This window comes from Amblyomma mixtum, chromosome 1, assembly GCF_055824585.1.
Source record: "Amblyomma mixtum isolate Tamu chromosome 1, ASM5582458v1, whole genome shotgun sequence".
Taxonomy (NCBI): Eukaryota; Metazoa; Arthropoda; class Arachnida; order Ixodida; family Ixodidae; genus Amblyomma; species Amblyomma mixtum.
This window is the reverse complement of record NC_143012.1, coordinates 88259477-88271774: the sequence shown is the minus strand read 5'-3', so window position 1 is coordinate 88271774 and position 12298 is coordinate 88259477. Positions and strand designations below refer to the sequence as shown.

At 52.0% G+C, this 12298-nt stretch overlaps 2 protein-coding genes across 3 annotated transcripts in view; one reads left to right on the top strand and one right to left on the bottom strand.

Annotated features, from left to right (window-relative positions):
• The window catches only part of LOC149367136 (deubiquitinating protein VCPIP1-like), a 74886-nt gene that overhangs the window by 23635 nt on the left and 38953 nt on the right, over positions 1 to 12298 (top strand). For both annotated transcript variants that reach the window (XM_089554345.1, XM_089554351.1), the window contains exons 5-7: positions 629 to 871; positions 3856 to 4065; positions 5229 to 5316. In XM_089554345.1, coding sequence (XP_089410471.1) covers positions 629 to 871; positions 3856 to 4065; positions 5229 to 5316 — 541 coding nt within the window. The remainder of the gene's footprint in view (positions 1 to 628; positions 872 to 3855; positions 4066 to 5228; positions 5317 to 12298) is intronic.
• On the bottom strand, positions 6120 to 11483 carry LOC149367137 (uncharacterized). The gene has a single exon (XM_089554359.1). It carries the CDS (start codon positions 10606 to 10608, stop codon positions 7351 to 7353), a length of 3258 nt encoding a protein of 1085 aa, XP_089410485.1. The 5' UTR covers positions 10609 to 11483; the 3' UTR covers positions 6120 to 7350.

Here is a 12298-nt window from a genome sequence, read left to right as displayed (position 1 = left end):
ACCTTTGCTTAGCAAACAATATGGCATCTCTATTGGTCCCAGATGTTGAGATATAAACACACTAAGACAGCCAGATGTCCAAAATTTTCATGCCATTAAATTGTCTGCTCCTGCATGAATTCAGCCCACACGATGATTTGAATTTAATGTTATGGGCGAAAGGCTGATTTCTTGAAGGAAAAGATTGGTACAGTTGCAAAATAATAGCTGGAGATTCCACGCGTCATTTTTTGAAAATCGATTTTTTGGTCTCAAGAGACCAGTGTCCCCCCTTAAGAAAGGTGAAGTAAGATTTTAAAAAGGAAAGATAGCGCGGCGCCCGGCCCCGTGTGCTAAAATACTCTTTATCCCAATTGTCTCCCAAGAGTCGTGCCTCTTATAAACAGGGTTCAAGTGTATTCACACACCTTTCGTTTGTGTTCATTCGATTGGCTTTAAAGAGCGATATTGCAGGAATCACACTGCGGAGGATTTTAGCAGTGAAGTATCGGGTAGCATTTCATCTATATGGCCACTGTAAGTGTGGATCACGTGTTTGTTTGCCCTATAAATCATTTACGCGAGTGGCATGTTAACCTAACCGGGCACAGGATAGAGGCGAGAGGTGTCTGTTGTTGTCTCCCCGCAGGAGACAAGTTGCCGAGGCTGCCACGGTCCCTGCTGCCCAAGGCGTGGGGGGTGCCCCAGAGCCTGGTCGACGCGTACATGGACTTCGACGCCAGTGGCTGCTGTGTGGTCGGGGGCGACTACCAGCTGTCCGAGGGCTACCTGCTCCGGCTGACGGCCGCCATGGACGACGTCTTCCAGCGCAAGTACGGGGTGCACCCGACACTGGTCGCCGATGTCCACCACTGCGTCTACAAGCGGACCGGTGAGCGGCCAGCTCAGTCTCGTCATTTGGGCCATGATCCGGCCCTGAGCGGTAGGGCTTGGCAGAGTTACGAAGCTCAGCAGCGTAACGAGCGTCTCTGTTCTGGCGGTCTTGGTGGCGCAGGTAGCCTAAGAGGACTCTTGCACAATCCTGCCTATTCAATTGCAGTCCGTGTGGCATCTGTTGCTTTGGTTGGGGGTGGAACTGGTAAAAACTCTCGGGGTTAGACTCTCCGTATAGCATTAATACATTTAAACATTGAAATTCAGACAGCCGCTGCAGCCGCCGCGGTGGCTTAGTGGCTATGGTGCTTGGCTGCTGTCCCGAAAGACGCGGGTTTGATCCCGGCCGCGGCGGTTGAATTTCTTTGGAGGAGAAATTCGAGGCCCGTGTACTGTGCGATGTCAGTGCACGTTGAAGAACCCCAGGTGGTCCTCCACTACAGCGTCTCTCATAGCCTTAGTCGCTTTGGGACGTTAAACCCCATAAACCAAACCATCAGACAGCCACTGCCATTGCTTAGTTGATAGAGCACCGCCCATAGTATATGAAATGGAGGCTGTGGGTTTGGATCCTACAAGCAACATGTGGTTTGTCTCTTTCTCTGCTTTATTAAAATTATAACCTGCCCAAAATGCCGTATATGTATACTCATGTAAGGGCTGCACTGTTTTTCTGCTAGTTTGATGGGGTGCGGCCCTTACACAGGACCGGAATTTTTCTGTGAAGTTTTCCTGACTGTGGCGAAGCCCCGATACTGTGTTCCTTCTTTTATGCTGCAACACACATTTTTATTACCAATTAGCGCAGTCCCGGTGAATTCTTCATAAACATAACGCATTGAAAGTACAGATGATAGGATGCGCTCCAGATGACCATCGTGAATTACCCGCATAAAGTAAAACAGGTGACTAGATCAGTTTACTGGCAAATGTCATGTGATTTTAAGACCAAGATCATCCAGAGATCCAGTGCTCGACTCACAGTAATGATCCCTTGGCCGACAGTTTGGAGCAGCGTGCCACGCGTACGACCCGCTGCCATCAATGTGAGGTGGCGTTCGCCTGTCCTGCTTTTCTGCACGCTTCACTCTTCAAGGCCTTGCGGAAATCAATATTCGTTCATTTTTAATGCCAGATCATTATGCAGTGGTAAACTCATAACAAGGTTAGACCTTTTATAGTAAACCGTGACTAGATTCAAAGCGTTTTTGCCGTGGCTTCGATTTTTAACACGCTGGTCTAGAGAAACCGGGCGAACGACGTGTTGCTACGGCGTGTTTCGGCCGGGGCTGGCGGGTGCGATTTCGCCGCAACGAAACGTGGCGCTACTGCGGATACTTCGCAGCCTAGTTTTTCTGCACAGCGTGGCATTGTCCTTTCTGGTGCAAACGCCGAGCGCGCAAGACCAGTTAGCAGCACTCAGGCAGTTCCAGGCGGAGTGCGGTGTGCGGGAGAACACGTGCATGGTTGTGCCAAGTGTCGCAGGCAGTTAGCATCTGTCAGCTCCCGGCAAAATGTACCGCAGGAACAAAATCACCCCCGCGGGAAGAGATTCTTTCGGATGACATTGTTTAAAACTAGCAGCTGCCAAGTTGGGGCAAGTGAGCTATGGAAAGAAAAATATGTGTAGCGTTAAGAGATTGGAAGTGGGCGGAGTGGGTGAGAGAACAAACGCGGGCTAACGACATCCTAGTCGAAATCAAGAGGAAGACGTGGGCTTGGGCAGGGCATGTAATGCGAAGGCAAGATAACCGCTAGTCCTCAAGGGTAACGGAGCGGATTCGAAGAGAAGGCAAGCGTAGCAGGGGTCGGCAGAGAGTTAGGTGGGCAGGGAAAAGGCCTCTCCCATGTCTCTCCAATTTAACCCTGCCCTTTGCCAGTTGTGGCCACCGCATCCCCGCAAACTTCTTAATCTCATCCGCCCACCTACCTTTCTACCGCCCGCTGCTACAGTTGCCTTCTCTTGGAATCCACCTTCTATGATCGCAACATTCTACGCAGAAAAGAATGCGCGAGGATGCAAAAAGTCGCAGGAAATGGAAAATATGCTTTTGGGGTGGGATTGCAGGCCTGCCATGACAGGCAGGACACCTACTGAGCCCTTCACTACGGTGTCTCTCATAGCCTCAGTCGCTTTGGGACGTTAAAATAAACCAAACCTATATTATTTACTGATCTTATCAGAGCATGTCGTCCTGCGATTGGGAGGATTTACTTGAAAGAGTTCTGCAGAACCTGTTTCGATGTACTCCAAGGACAAGTTGAGATCAGCCTGTGTTGATAAATTACCCTGGATTAAATATAGAGAAGCTAGTGAATCTTAAGGCTATGCTAAAAGCTGGAAAAAGCCAGAACATAAAGAACAGGTGTTGCCACTACCAGCCATTTTCACAAGGGAAAAAAAAATTTCGAGGGGGCACTTTGGTGATCTAAAGTGTGGTGAGGCGAAAGCCTTTCCCACAACGCTCTTCAGCGTCCTTACGCTAGACAAGGAGAACTGCATATGCATTGGCAGGAAGTCTGCGTACCGTAGTGGTTAGCACGCTCGGATGGGTGGCGCCATCTGTTGTAAACGCCACAAATCACAAAAGTTTCATGTAACAGACGGATAGACGGACAGTCATGACCGTGAGTATGAGCCATTAAAGGATTTCACCTTAAAACCGCGATGATGGGAGTAGACCCTTTTTTGGTTGTAGACCTTCGAGTGTGCCACCATTCGTTTCCAAATGGTAATGACAGGGTTGTTTTCGGCACTAACATCATGAGTTTGAATTGAGTGGTGGGAAGAAAGGGAATGTTCCATATCCACTCTGCCAAAGAAGAATTAATGTGACAACCAGAAAGAACCTTGGTATCTGTTTTTGCCACAAACAAAAACTGGATGTGGCTGTCCTCGAGCGTCCCTTCAAAAGCTGTTGGGGTGCAGTCCTGTTCAATTGTCAGTTGTCGGACGTTTCACTTGTCGGCCTGTTGTTCCAGGCGTGGTGGGCCTCCACCCTCTGCTGGTGGTCCGGGCGACCCAGAAGGCGGTGGCGGAGCGGCGCCTCTACCGCTGCCTGACGTGCAACACGGTGTGCGAGCACCACGTCTCCCCCGAGTGGTTCCGGCCGGGGGGCCTCCTCTACGCACAGCTGCAGGGCAACGTCGGGACCCTGCTGCCGGACAAGCTGTACAACTTCCGGCAACACGGTGCGGGCTCTGTGCACTTTGTGTGCTAAGCTTTTGTGGCGCACGGTCTGCATGCCAACCCCATGTCGGTGTATTTTAATGTGATGGGTCCTACTCATGAAAAAGCCAGCATCCATCCATGTCGCAAAAAAGGCCTGTTGGTCGACGGTTGTGACGTCTGTGGCAGTTTCGTTGGCTGAGAGTGTTGCGACATCATCCGACCACCATTGTGAAATGTCTCGGAAGAAAGAAAAGAACTTGCTGAAAAGAAAAAAAGCGCTCAGGTGGGAATCAAACTGCTGCCCTTAGGGTCGCAAGCCCGGCATGCTATCTCTGTCGCTGAGGGCTGAGGAGAAAGAGATCATTCTTGCCGACATTGCGGTGGAGTCAGACCTCTACTCCTGCCACTGGCGTCTTTTTCATCAAGCAGTCTAAAGCATTTAAGTTCGCTGCGCGCTCGACAAACTTCCAAAGAAAAGAGATCGCATTTGCCTTATTCAAAGTAACTGTATGGCTTAAAAATTCAGTAATTTCTAGGTTCTCGGGAGTGAAGCAGCTCGGTGAACACGAAAAGCGCATCACAAGGTTCGTCGTGTGAAAAAGTTGCTTCACGTTGTGTACCGTGTCATCTGACATCTTGCACTAGCAGTTTGGTATACTGTATAGGCCTACTAGTTGAGAAGTGTAGACGATTAGGTTCTCTCTCTACCCTGCGCTGTCTGTTTCATTCACGCGGTCAACGCAGTCTCCCGCCGTGGCCACGTTGTTACTTGCTGCTAGCTAAAGCCGATGCAGCATTCTGTTTAGTAATTTCGTCTGATGAACAGGCTGGAAAAGTGCAGAACTACTCTCTGCATATCAACAAGAATGTATCAAACCATAAGCTTTCAAATATTTGCATACGTGAGTTGTTTTCGAAGACAGCAACACTTGGTGCAGCATTGTAGGCACGCTGCGTTTTTGCCTACACCCCGCGTCGCTGCCGACCGCAGCGCCACCTTTGTTTACAAACAAGACGCTTACCTGTAAGCAGGCATTGTAACATTGGTTCGCGCAAGATGGATACAGTTCGACGTTATTGGAAGCGACCATTGTTGTGCTGCAGACTCAGCTTGGTTTTTTGATAATGATGGTCCAGTTCTTGGTGGCAGTTATTGGAGTGCCCCTTACTTCCTTGGCTGCAGGAGTCACCTGCTGGTACAGCCGGGAGAAAGATGAGCTGGTGCCGGTGATAGCCAAGAACACCCTGGAGCATTGCACCTGCTGCAAGAGGTACGCTGCGCCTTCCTCCTTGCTTCATTCTTTGATGTGTTTGTGCTCTAGTACAGTGAAAGCTCGTGAATTCAAACCTCGTTGATTTGAATTTCTGGACGGTTCAAACTGGACTACTTGGTCCATCCATGCTCCAGTGGAGTCTAAAACACAGCCCGTTAATTTGAACTACGCGCCACCGCGAACCAAGAAACACTCTCGCAAGGCTACACTGCCTCTTTGGACGAGATGTGGAGAGGGAAAATCGGCATGCGAGGTGTGAGGCCTGGTACACGGGGGAGTGGTCTCTCTCTCTGTGTTAGCGGCGGCATGGCTACGACTACTAACTGCATGACGTCCAAGATTTGTACCCGCCTCGCTCATAAGTGTTGACCTCGAAGGCTTCAGTAGCTTGCTGTGTTAGCTGTTACTGTGGAGTGGTGTTTGAGGTGACCAGCGACGAGATGCAGCGAATCAGACAAGTCGCAGCATCTCCGGCACTCTGAATCCAAAGCCACTCGGTCTTGTCTGGAACAAATGAATTGGAGTTTCGTGGCCAAATGTTTAGGGGAATCACCCAAGGTGGAGTATATTTGTAATAAGGGAGTAAATTACTCACTGATGTCCACCCGAGCGCAGCCGTACGGCCACAAAGGAAAGCTATGTAGCTTTCTCAGAAACTTCGTAGTTAAAGACAAATTCGTCCTGGTCCGGGGTTTGTTACGTACGAGGTAGCAGCATCCCACCGCTGCCACCAGTTTGTTACGGACGAGGTAGCATGGACGTGCCCCGGAGAGCAAAATGAGGGACGCCTGTGACGAGGCTGCTGGGAAAAGACAATGAAGAGGAATTTATACATGAATATTTACAAGTGAGCTGCAGGAACGCTGCATCACGACAGCTCAACAGGAGAGCATGATGACAAAAGCTCTTCGGCCGTGCCGCTGCCGGCTTTTTAAGAGTTCTCTTCCCTAGGGTCCCTAGATGGGGGCCGGGTTTCACTGGCACCAATCACCGACACGCACGCACTCACTCACTCCCGAGAGATCACGCCGTCGTCACGCGCTGGGAGAGGGGAACGATGCCAACCACGTAGCGCAGACGCCGAAATGTCCATGAGCGGCGTTCGCGCGCATTTCGAACGCGCGTTCCCACTCGGTGTACGGGAAACGCTCGCTCAACCGGGCAGACGGACGCGGCTTCCGTGGCCATCCAGGCGTTCACCCAACGCGCGTCTCGGGGGTTTGTCGGCGTTTCGCTGCTGCCATGTCGTCGTCTTCCCCAGGACGAAGGCGAGTCGTAACAGACTGCCCCGCCGGGGGAAGGAGATCCCGATGGACAGGGGACAGCATCCGCTGTCCGGAGGGATGTCGCTTGAGGCTGGTCTCAACTGCAGTCGGTTCTCTCTCGGCGGTTCTGGAGCTCAGCGCACCCCGAAGTCTTCCTTCGCATGTGCAGGTTCCCAAAGGGCACTGCAAAGTGACTCGTGCTCCGCTAGCGTTAGAACCACGCCGAAAACCCAACCGCTCAGTCCGCAAGCACGACACAATCCCCACTAAGCTATGCCAGGCTCTTTCCCTCAAACAAAGTCAATTAATTAATCACTGGGAGTAGTCCAGCAGCACTCACAAAACTCCCACAGATCGGCACATTACACCACAAAGCGCATCTCAATTTTAAAACAAACAAAACCAATCGGTTCAAAATCCTACATCAGGAAGAAAAAGACCATTAAACCGCAACTATGATGCTGACTCTTGCGCTAGGGACCTCGACTTAAGCCATCGGCATTACCTTTGAGACTCCCCTTTTTGTGATGTATTCCGATTCGTAATGACCCCGACAATTACGAACGCGCTTGTTTCCCCTTAATTTTCTGCTAAACTTTTTTTTTTATCAGAAGAAACGCTTCCAATGTAAACAGCGCGTCGGAAACCTATTCCTGCTCAAAACTTTTTTTCTGCAAAACTTTTTGTCTGCAGGAATGGTTTAAAAAAGAAAAAGCAAACAGCAGAGACATGCTTGGAATCTGCTGCTAACGAGCCGCGCCGCGGCTCAAAGGGGTCGCCTATTCTTCAACCGCGCCCTGCGCGGACGCACACCAACAGTGGCTTTAGCAGCCGACAATTCACAAAATTCGAAGGGCTTAACTGCGCTTCGACACCTGCGAGCCTCAGACGCCACGCGACATTGATTTGTTCCGCACACCGGCCGCGTGTCTCCAACACCTGAGTAGCGTCTGAACATTTGAATGCGAGGGGTTGACGGTCGCGTACGAAAGAAACGCCTACGAGGACTCCTTTCTTGATTCAACCGTGTCCTTCGACTGGAACGCGTTCTGCGGCGTTCTTCCATGCGGTAGCTGGGCGTCCTCTGCGGTCCGCTGCGAGTTTTACGCGTCCTACTACCGTAGCGTCCCCACAATGGGACAGGTGGCTTTCGCGCTGTCTGTACACGCCGAGCTAGTCTGGCCTTAGCGCGGTGCATGACGCATATGGAGTGCCGTGATGATAGCCTCGGACGATTACGCTGCTGGCCGGCCTTTAACTTTACAATGTCCTCGGCCCGTACTTCGTCCGTTCTCTCGAGAGCACCCCTCGTCTTGGCTCTCCTTGCGCGTGGTCGCCTTCCTAAAACTGCCTTCGCAGAACGGCCCTGAGCGCCTCCATTTCTCGCGGTGCCCTCAACCTCCGCATCTTCTCTCTGACGCAGCACCGAGCCGTATTTCACCCTTAAGTTCGAATTATCGGCTCGTGCTTTCGGTGAGTCACCGCAGGTCGCAGTAGCTAGCTGTCCCGACAGCACTTTACCTCCTGCTGAGCATAACTTGCCCTCCTGAGGCTTGCTAATCGACCCTGCGACCCTAACTCCCTGGCCTGCAACTTGATCTAAACCACACTCGATGGCTAACGTTGCGATCTGCCCTTGGGTTTCAGCGGTGCACTCGGGTGACTCGCAGCCGCTCTCCTTACAGCAAAGCGCTGTGTCCAAAACTTGGCTACTAAGGTTCGCCAGCCGCATCGAAGGAGGGTCTCCCTTGATTCCTTGACTGCTCTGGCCCGCAAGCTCACTAGTCTCTTCCTGAGCAGAAGCATCAATCTCGCTTGTCAAAGCAGGTTTTGCCTCAGGGCTAGAGACGGTCGCTTCTCCCTTATTAGCATTGTCTGTGCTCACTAACGAAGCAGATCGCTCGGCTTTGTTTTCGGTGGGAATCCTGCAACTCACAGTTTGCTCTTCATTCCCATTAAACTCGGCCTTCACAGAACTTTCACCATGACTTTCCTCAAATAACCCAAGGACTACTTTTCCCTGGTCACGGAGACCTTCGGCGTCTTTCTCCTGGGTATTATCCTCCCGACCGCAGGAATCCGCCTCCGTCCCGGAAAGTGCATGCTTCTCTGGGCTCAAAACCAACGCATTGCCCCTTTCCTTATTTTTAGCAGTGCCTACATTATCGCCCGAGCCCTCACGGCTGGCGGATCTGCACTCTTCCTCATTACTAGCCTTAGTGCCTACATTATCCCCCGAGCCCTCACGGCTTGTGGATCTGCACTCTTCGCTAGCTTTTCGACCGAACTCATCGGTCCTCGCTGCCGAAGTGGCCTTTCTTTCCTGGACCAAACCTGTCCTATACCGCCACTTCTGCACAGCCTTCGTGTCATCCGGCGACTGAGCGGGGCTTCTAACTCGGTCCCTGACACTATCGCGGTGTAGCTTACCACCGTCAATTTGGCCTTCCAAATCTGCCTCCGCAACTACCGCCTTTGCAGCAAGCTCCCGAGCTCTCGACCTGGTCAAGGCCTGAACGCTACCCTCACCAAACACGAGTCCCTTTTCGCGCAGGAGGTGATCGGACCTGTTTGAAAATAGGTACGGATACTGAGGGGGGAGCATAGATGACACCGCGGCCTCTGTCTCAAGTGCGCCGAAAGGTCCTTCAATACGCACTTTTGCAACGGGCAGACACACGCTATGTGCTTCCACGGCTTGCTTGATCCATGCGCACTCGCCCGTGAACATATCGGGTTCTACGAAAGAGGGGTGAACCACATCCATCGTCGCCGCGGAATCACGAAGCACTCGGCACTCTTTCCCGTTCACGACGAGGTCTCGCATGTACGGCTCCAGAAGCTTCATGTTCTCGTCATTACTGCATACTGACAAAAATACGAGCTTAGTTTTCGCTTCGGGACACTGCGCCCAAAAGTGTCCCGGCTTCTGGCAAGTATAACACACGCGCGTTTGCCTCGCCTCTAACCTCTTCCTGCGTTCGTTGTCGGCTGCCGCCGTCTCTGTGCGCCCGGTCGGATCATTTTTACTCGCATCCTCACCACGTTTGCCCTCCTTTGGTCTGATGGGCGTGAACTTCGGCCTCTCAAACTTCGAGCCGAATTCACCCCGTTGACCGTCCCTGGCTCCGCGAGCCCGACGAGTCACAAACTCCTCTGCTAACTCAGCGGCTCTCGCCACGGTACTAACGTCTGGCCTGTCCAAGACCCAGTACCGCCTGTTTTCCGGTAATCGTCTATAAAATTGCTCCAGCCCGAAACACTGCAGAACTTTCTCGTGATTGCCAAACGCTTTCTCTTCTTTAAGCCATTCCTGCATGTTTGACATAAGCTTGTAGGCGAAATCCGGATATGACTCGTTTTTGTCTTTCTCCGTTTCGCGAAACTTCCGACGGAACGCTTCTGCCGACAACCTGTACTTTTTAAGCAGACTCGATTTCACAAGATCGTAATCCTCCGCCTCCTCTTTCTTCAGGCGAGCGATTACGTCGGCCGCCTCAGCGGGCAACAAAGTGAGCAAACGCCGTGGCCACGTTTCCTTAGAAAACCGCTGATACTCGCACGTTCGCTCGAAGTTAACAAGGAAGAAACCAATGTCGTCTCCAGTCTGAAACGGCCGCATTAAGTCAGTCATTTTGTACGATACCCGCTCTCCTGCACCGTGTGCCTGACTTGACCCACGAACGCGTTCCATCTCTATGTCGAGACGCTTCATTTCCAAAGCGTATTGACACTCGCGTTCCTCTTTCTCTTGTTTTTCTTTACGTTCAAGTTCCTCTTTCTCTTGTTTTTCTTTACGTTCGCGTTCCTCTTGCTTTTCTTTACGTTCGCGTTCCTCTTGTTCTCTTTTTGCCAATTCCCTCTCCTCAATGGCCTCAAGGCATTCCGCAAGCTCGTCATCTTCAGCCTCCAACGCAAGAATAGCCTTCAGCAGTTCTGGTTTTCTGAGTTTGTCTGATACCTCCAGACCCAACTCTTTCGCAAGCTCCAGTAACTTTGGTTTGCGGAGCGTCTTCCAATCCATGGCTGCTCTGAGTACTGCTTCTCTACTGCCCGCTATTGTCTTGCTGCAACTAACCCAGCAGCAACGACAACCCAATTACCAGCTCTGTTCCCGACACTAACAAAAGCCTGGCAAAACTCAGCAGAAGAAAGTTCCGCACTCACCAAACCTCGCAGCCAAGAATCCAGCGCAGTCGGTCCGCTGCAGGCAACCAGTCAACACACAGGGCTCGTTGCACTGCCCCCGACTCGCCGTTCTGCTGCTCAGCGTCCCGTTGTCCGCAACTCTCCGCCGGCGTCCGACGATTCGCGTCCCACCGCTGCCACCAGTTTGTTACATCCGAGGTAGCAGCATCCCACCGCTGCCACCAGTTTGTTACGGACGAGGTAGCATGGACGTGCCCCGGAGAGCAAAATGAGGGACGCCTGTGACGAGGCTGCTGGGAAAAGACAATGAAGAGGAATTTATACATGAATATTTACAAGTGAGCTGCAGGAACGCTGCATCACGACAGCTCAACAGGAGAGCATGATGACAAAAGCTCTTCGGCCGTGCCGCTGCCGGCTTTTTAAGAGTTCTCTTCCCTAGGGTCCCTAGATGGGGGCCGGGTTTCACTGGCACCAATCACCGACACGCACGCACTCACTCACTCCCGAGAGATCACGCCGTCGTCACGCGCTGGGAGAGGGGAACGATGCCAACCACGTAGCGCAGACGCCGAAATGTCCATGAGCGGCGTTCGCGCGCATTTCGAACGCGCGTTCCCACTCGGTGTACGGGAAACGCTCGCTCAACCGGGCAGACGGACGCGGCTTCCGTGGCCATCCAGGCGTTCACCCAACGCGCGTCTCGGGGGTTTGTCGGCGTTTCGCTGCTGCCATGTCGTCGTCTTCCCCAGGACGAAGGCGAGTCGTAACAGGTTCGAACCCAGGACCACCGATACACCGGAGCAGTCGCTCTACCAATTGAGCTAACCGGGACGCGTGTTTATTTTTCAGCGCAAGCCCAGCCAGGCCACTACTCATTGGCTCGCTTTACTGTGCGCGTCACTTCCGCTCTGATCAGTACGCAAGCATTAAAAGTAAATGGCTGTTCTACAAAACTATCTACACAAACGTTTCGTATGCATACAAAATATAATAAATCTTTGAGAAACTAGATTTCAACGTTTAGTTTGGTCACGTGACTAGGCGCACACGAGCAGACAAAGCCCAAGAGTGCGACCACGTGATATGACGTCACTTTTTTGTCAACAGTCAAAATGGCCGCTCGTTGTCTCGGTGTTTTCGGCGTGGTTTTCGGGCAGTTGTAAGCAAGTAGTTCCAAGGCTAGAGCAAGCCGCCTAGTTGAATCCAGGATACTTGCCTCTGAATGGTTAAAGTGCGTCGATTCCAAAGTGCTATGTAAGCCGCGCGGTTAGATGCTAGATATGCGTATCTTCAAACCGACGTAGGACCTACGCAGTGGCGATGTCACGAAGCGTTTGTGGCCGTGTTGCAAGCGTTTCTAATTCCTGTGAGTATCACCACGGACAGCGACGAGTAACAGCTGCTCACCTTGGAGAAAGGAGGCTGCTCATAGTGAATTTCCTGTGCGTGCATAAGCTACACAGCACAGTGACAGTGTCCGAGAAGTGAAAGTGATTGCGGTCGGAGCTAGTGCTTCTCCGCCGAGGCAGAGAAGTGCGCACGTGCGAAGGCTCACTACGCAC

Excerpts from the sequence above, each read along its gene's own strand:
- LOC149367137 (XM_089554359.1), bottom strand. The coding sequence starts at position 10,608 with ATGGATTGGAAGACGCTCCGCAAACCAAAGTTACTGGAGCTTGCGAAA.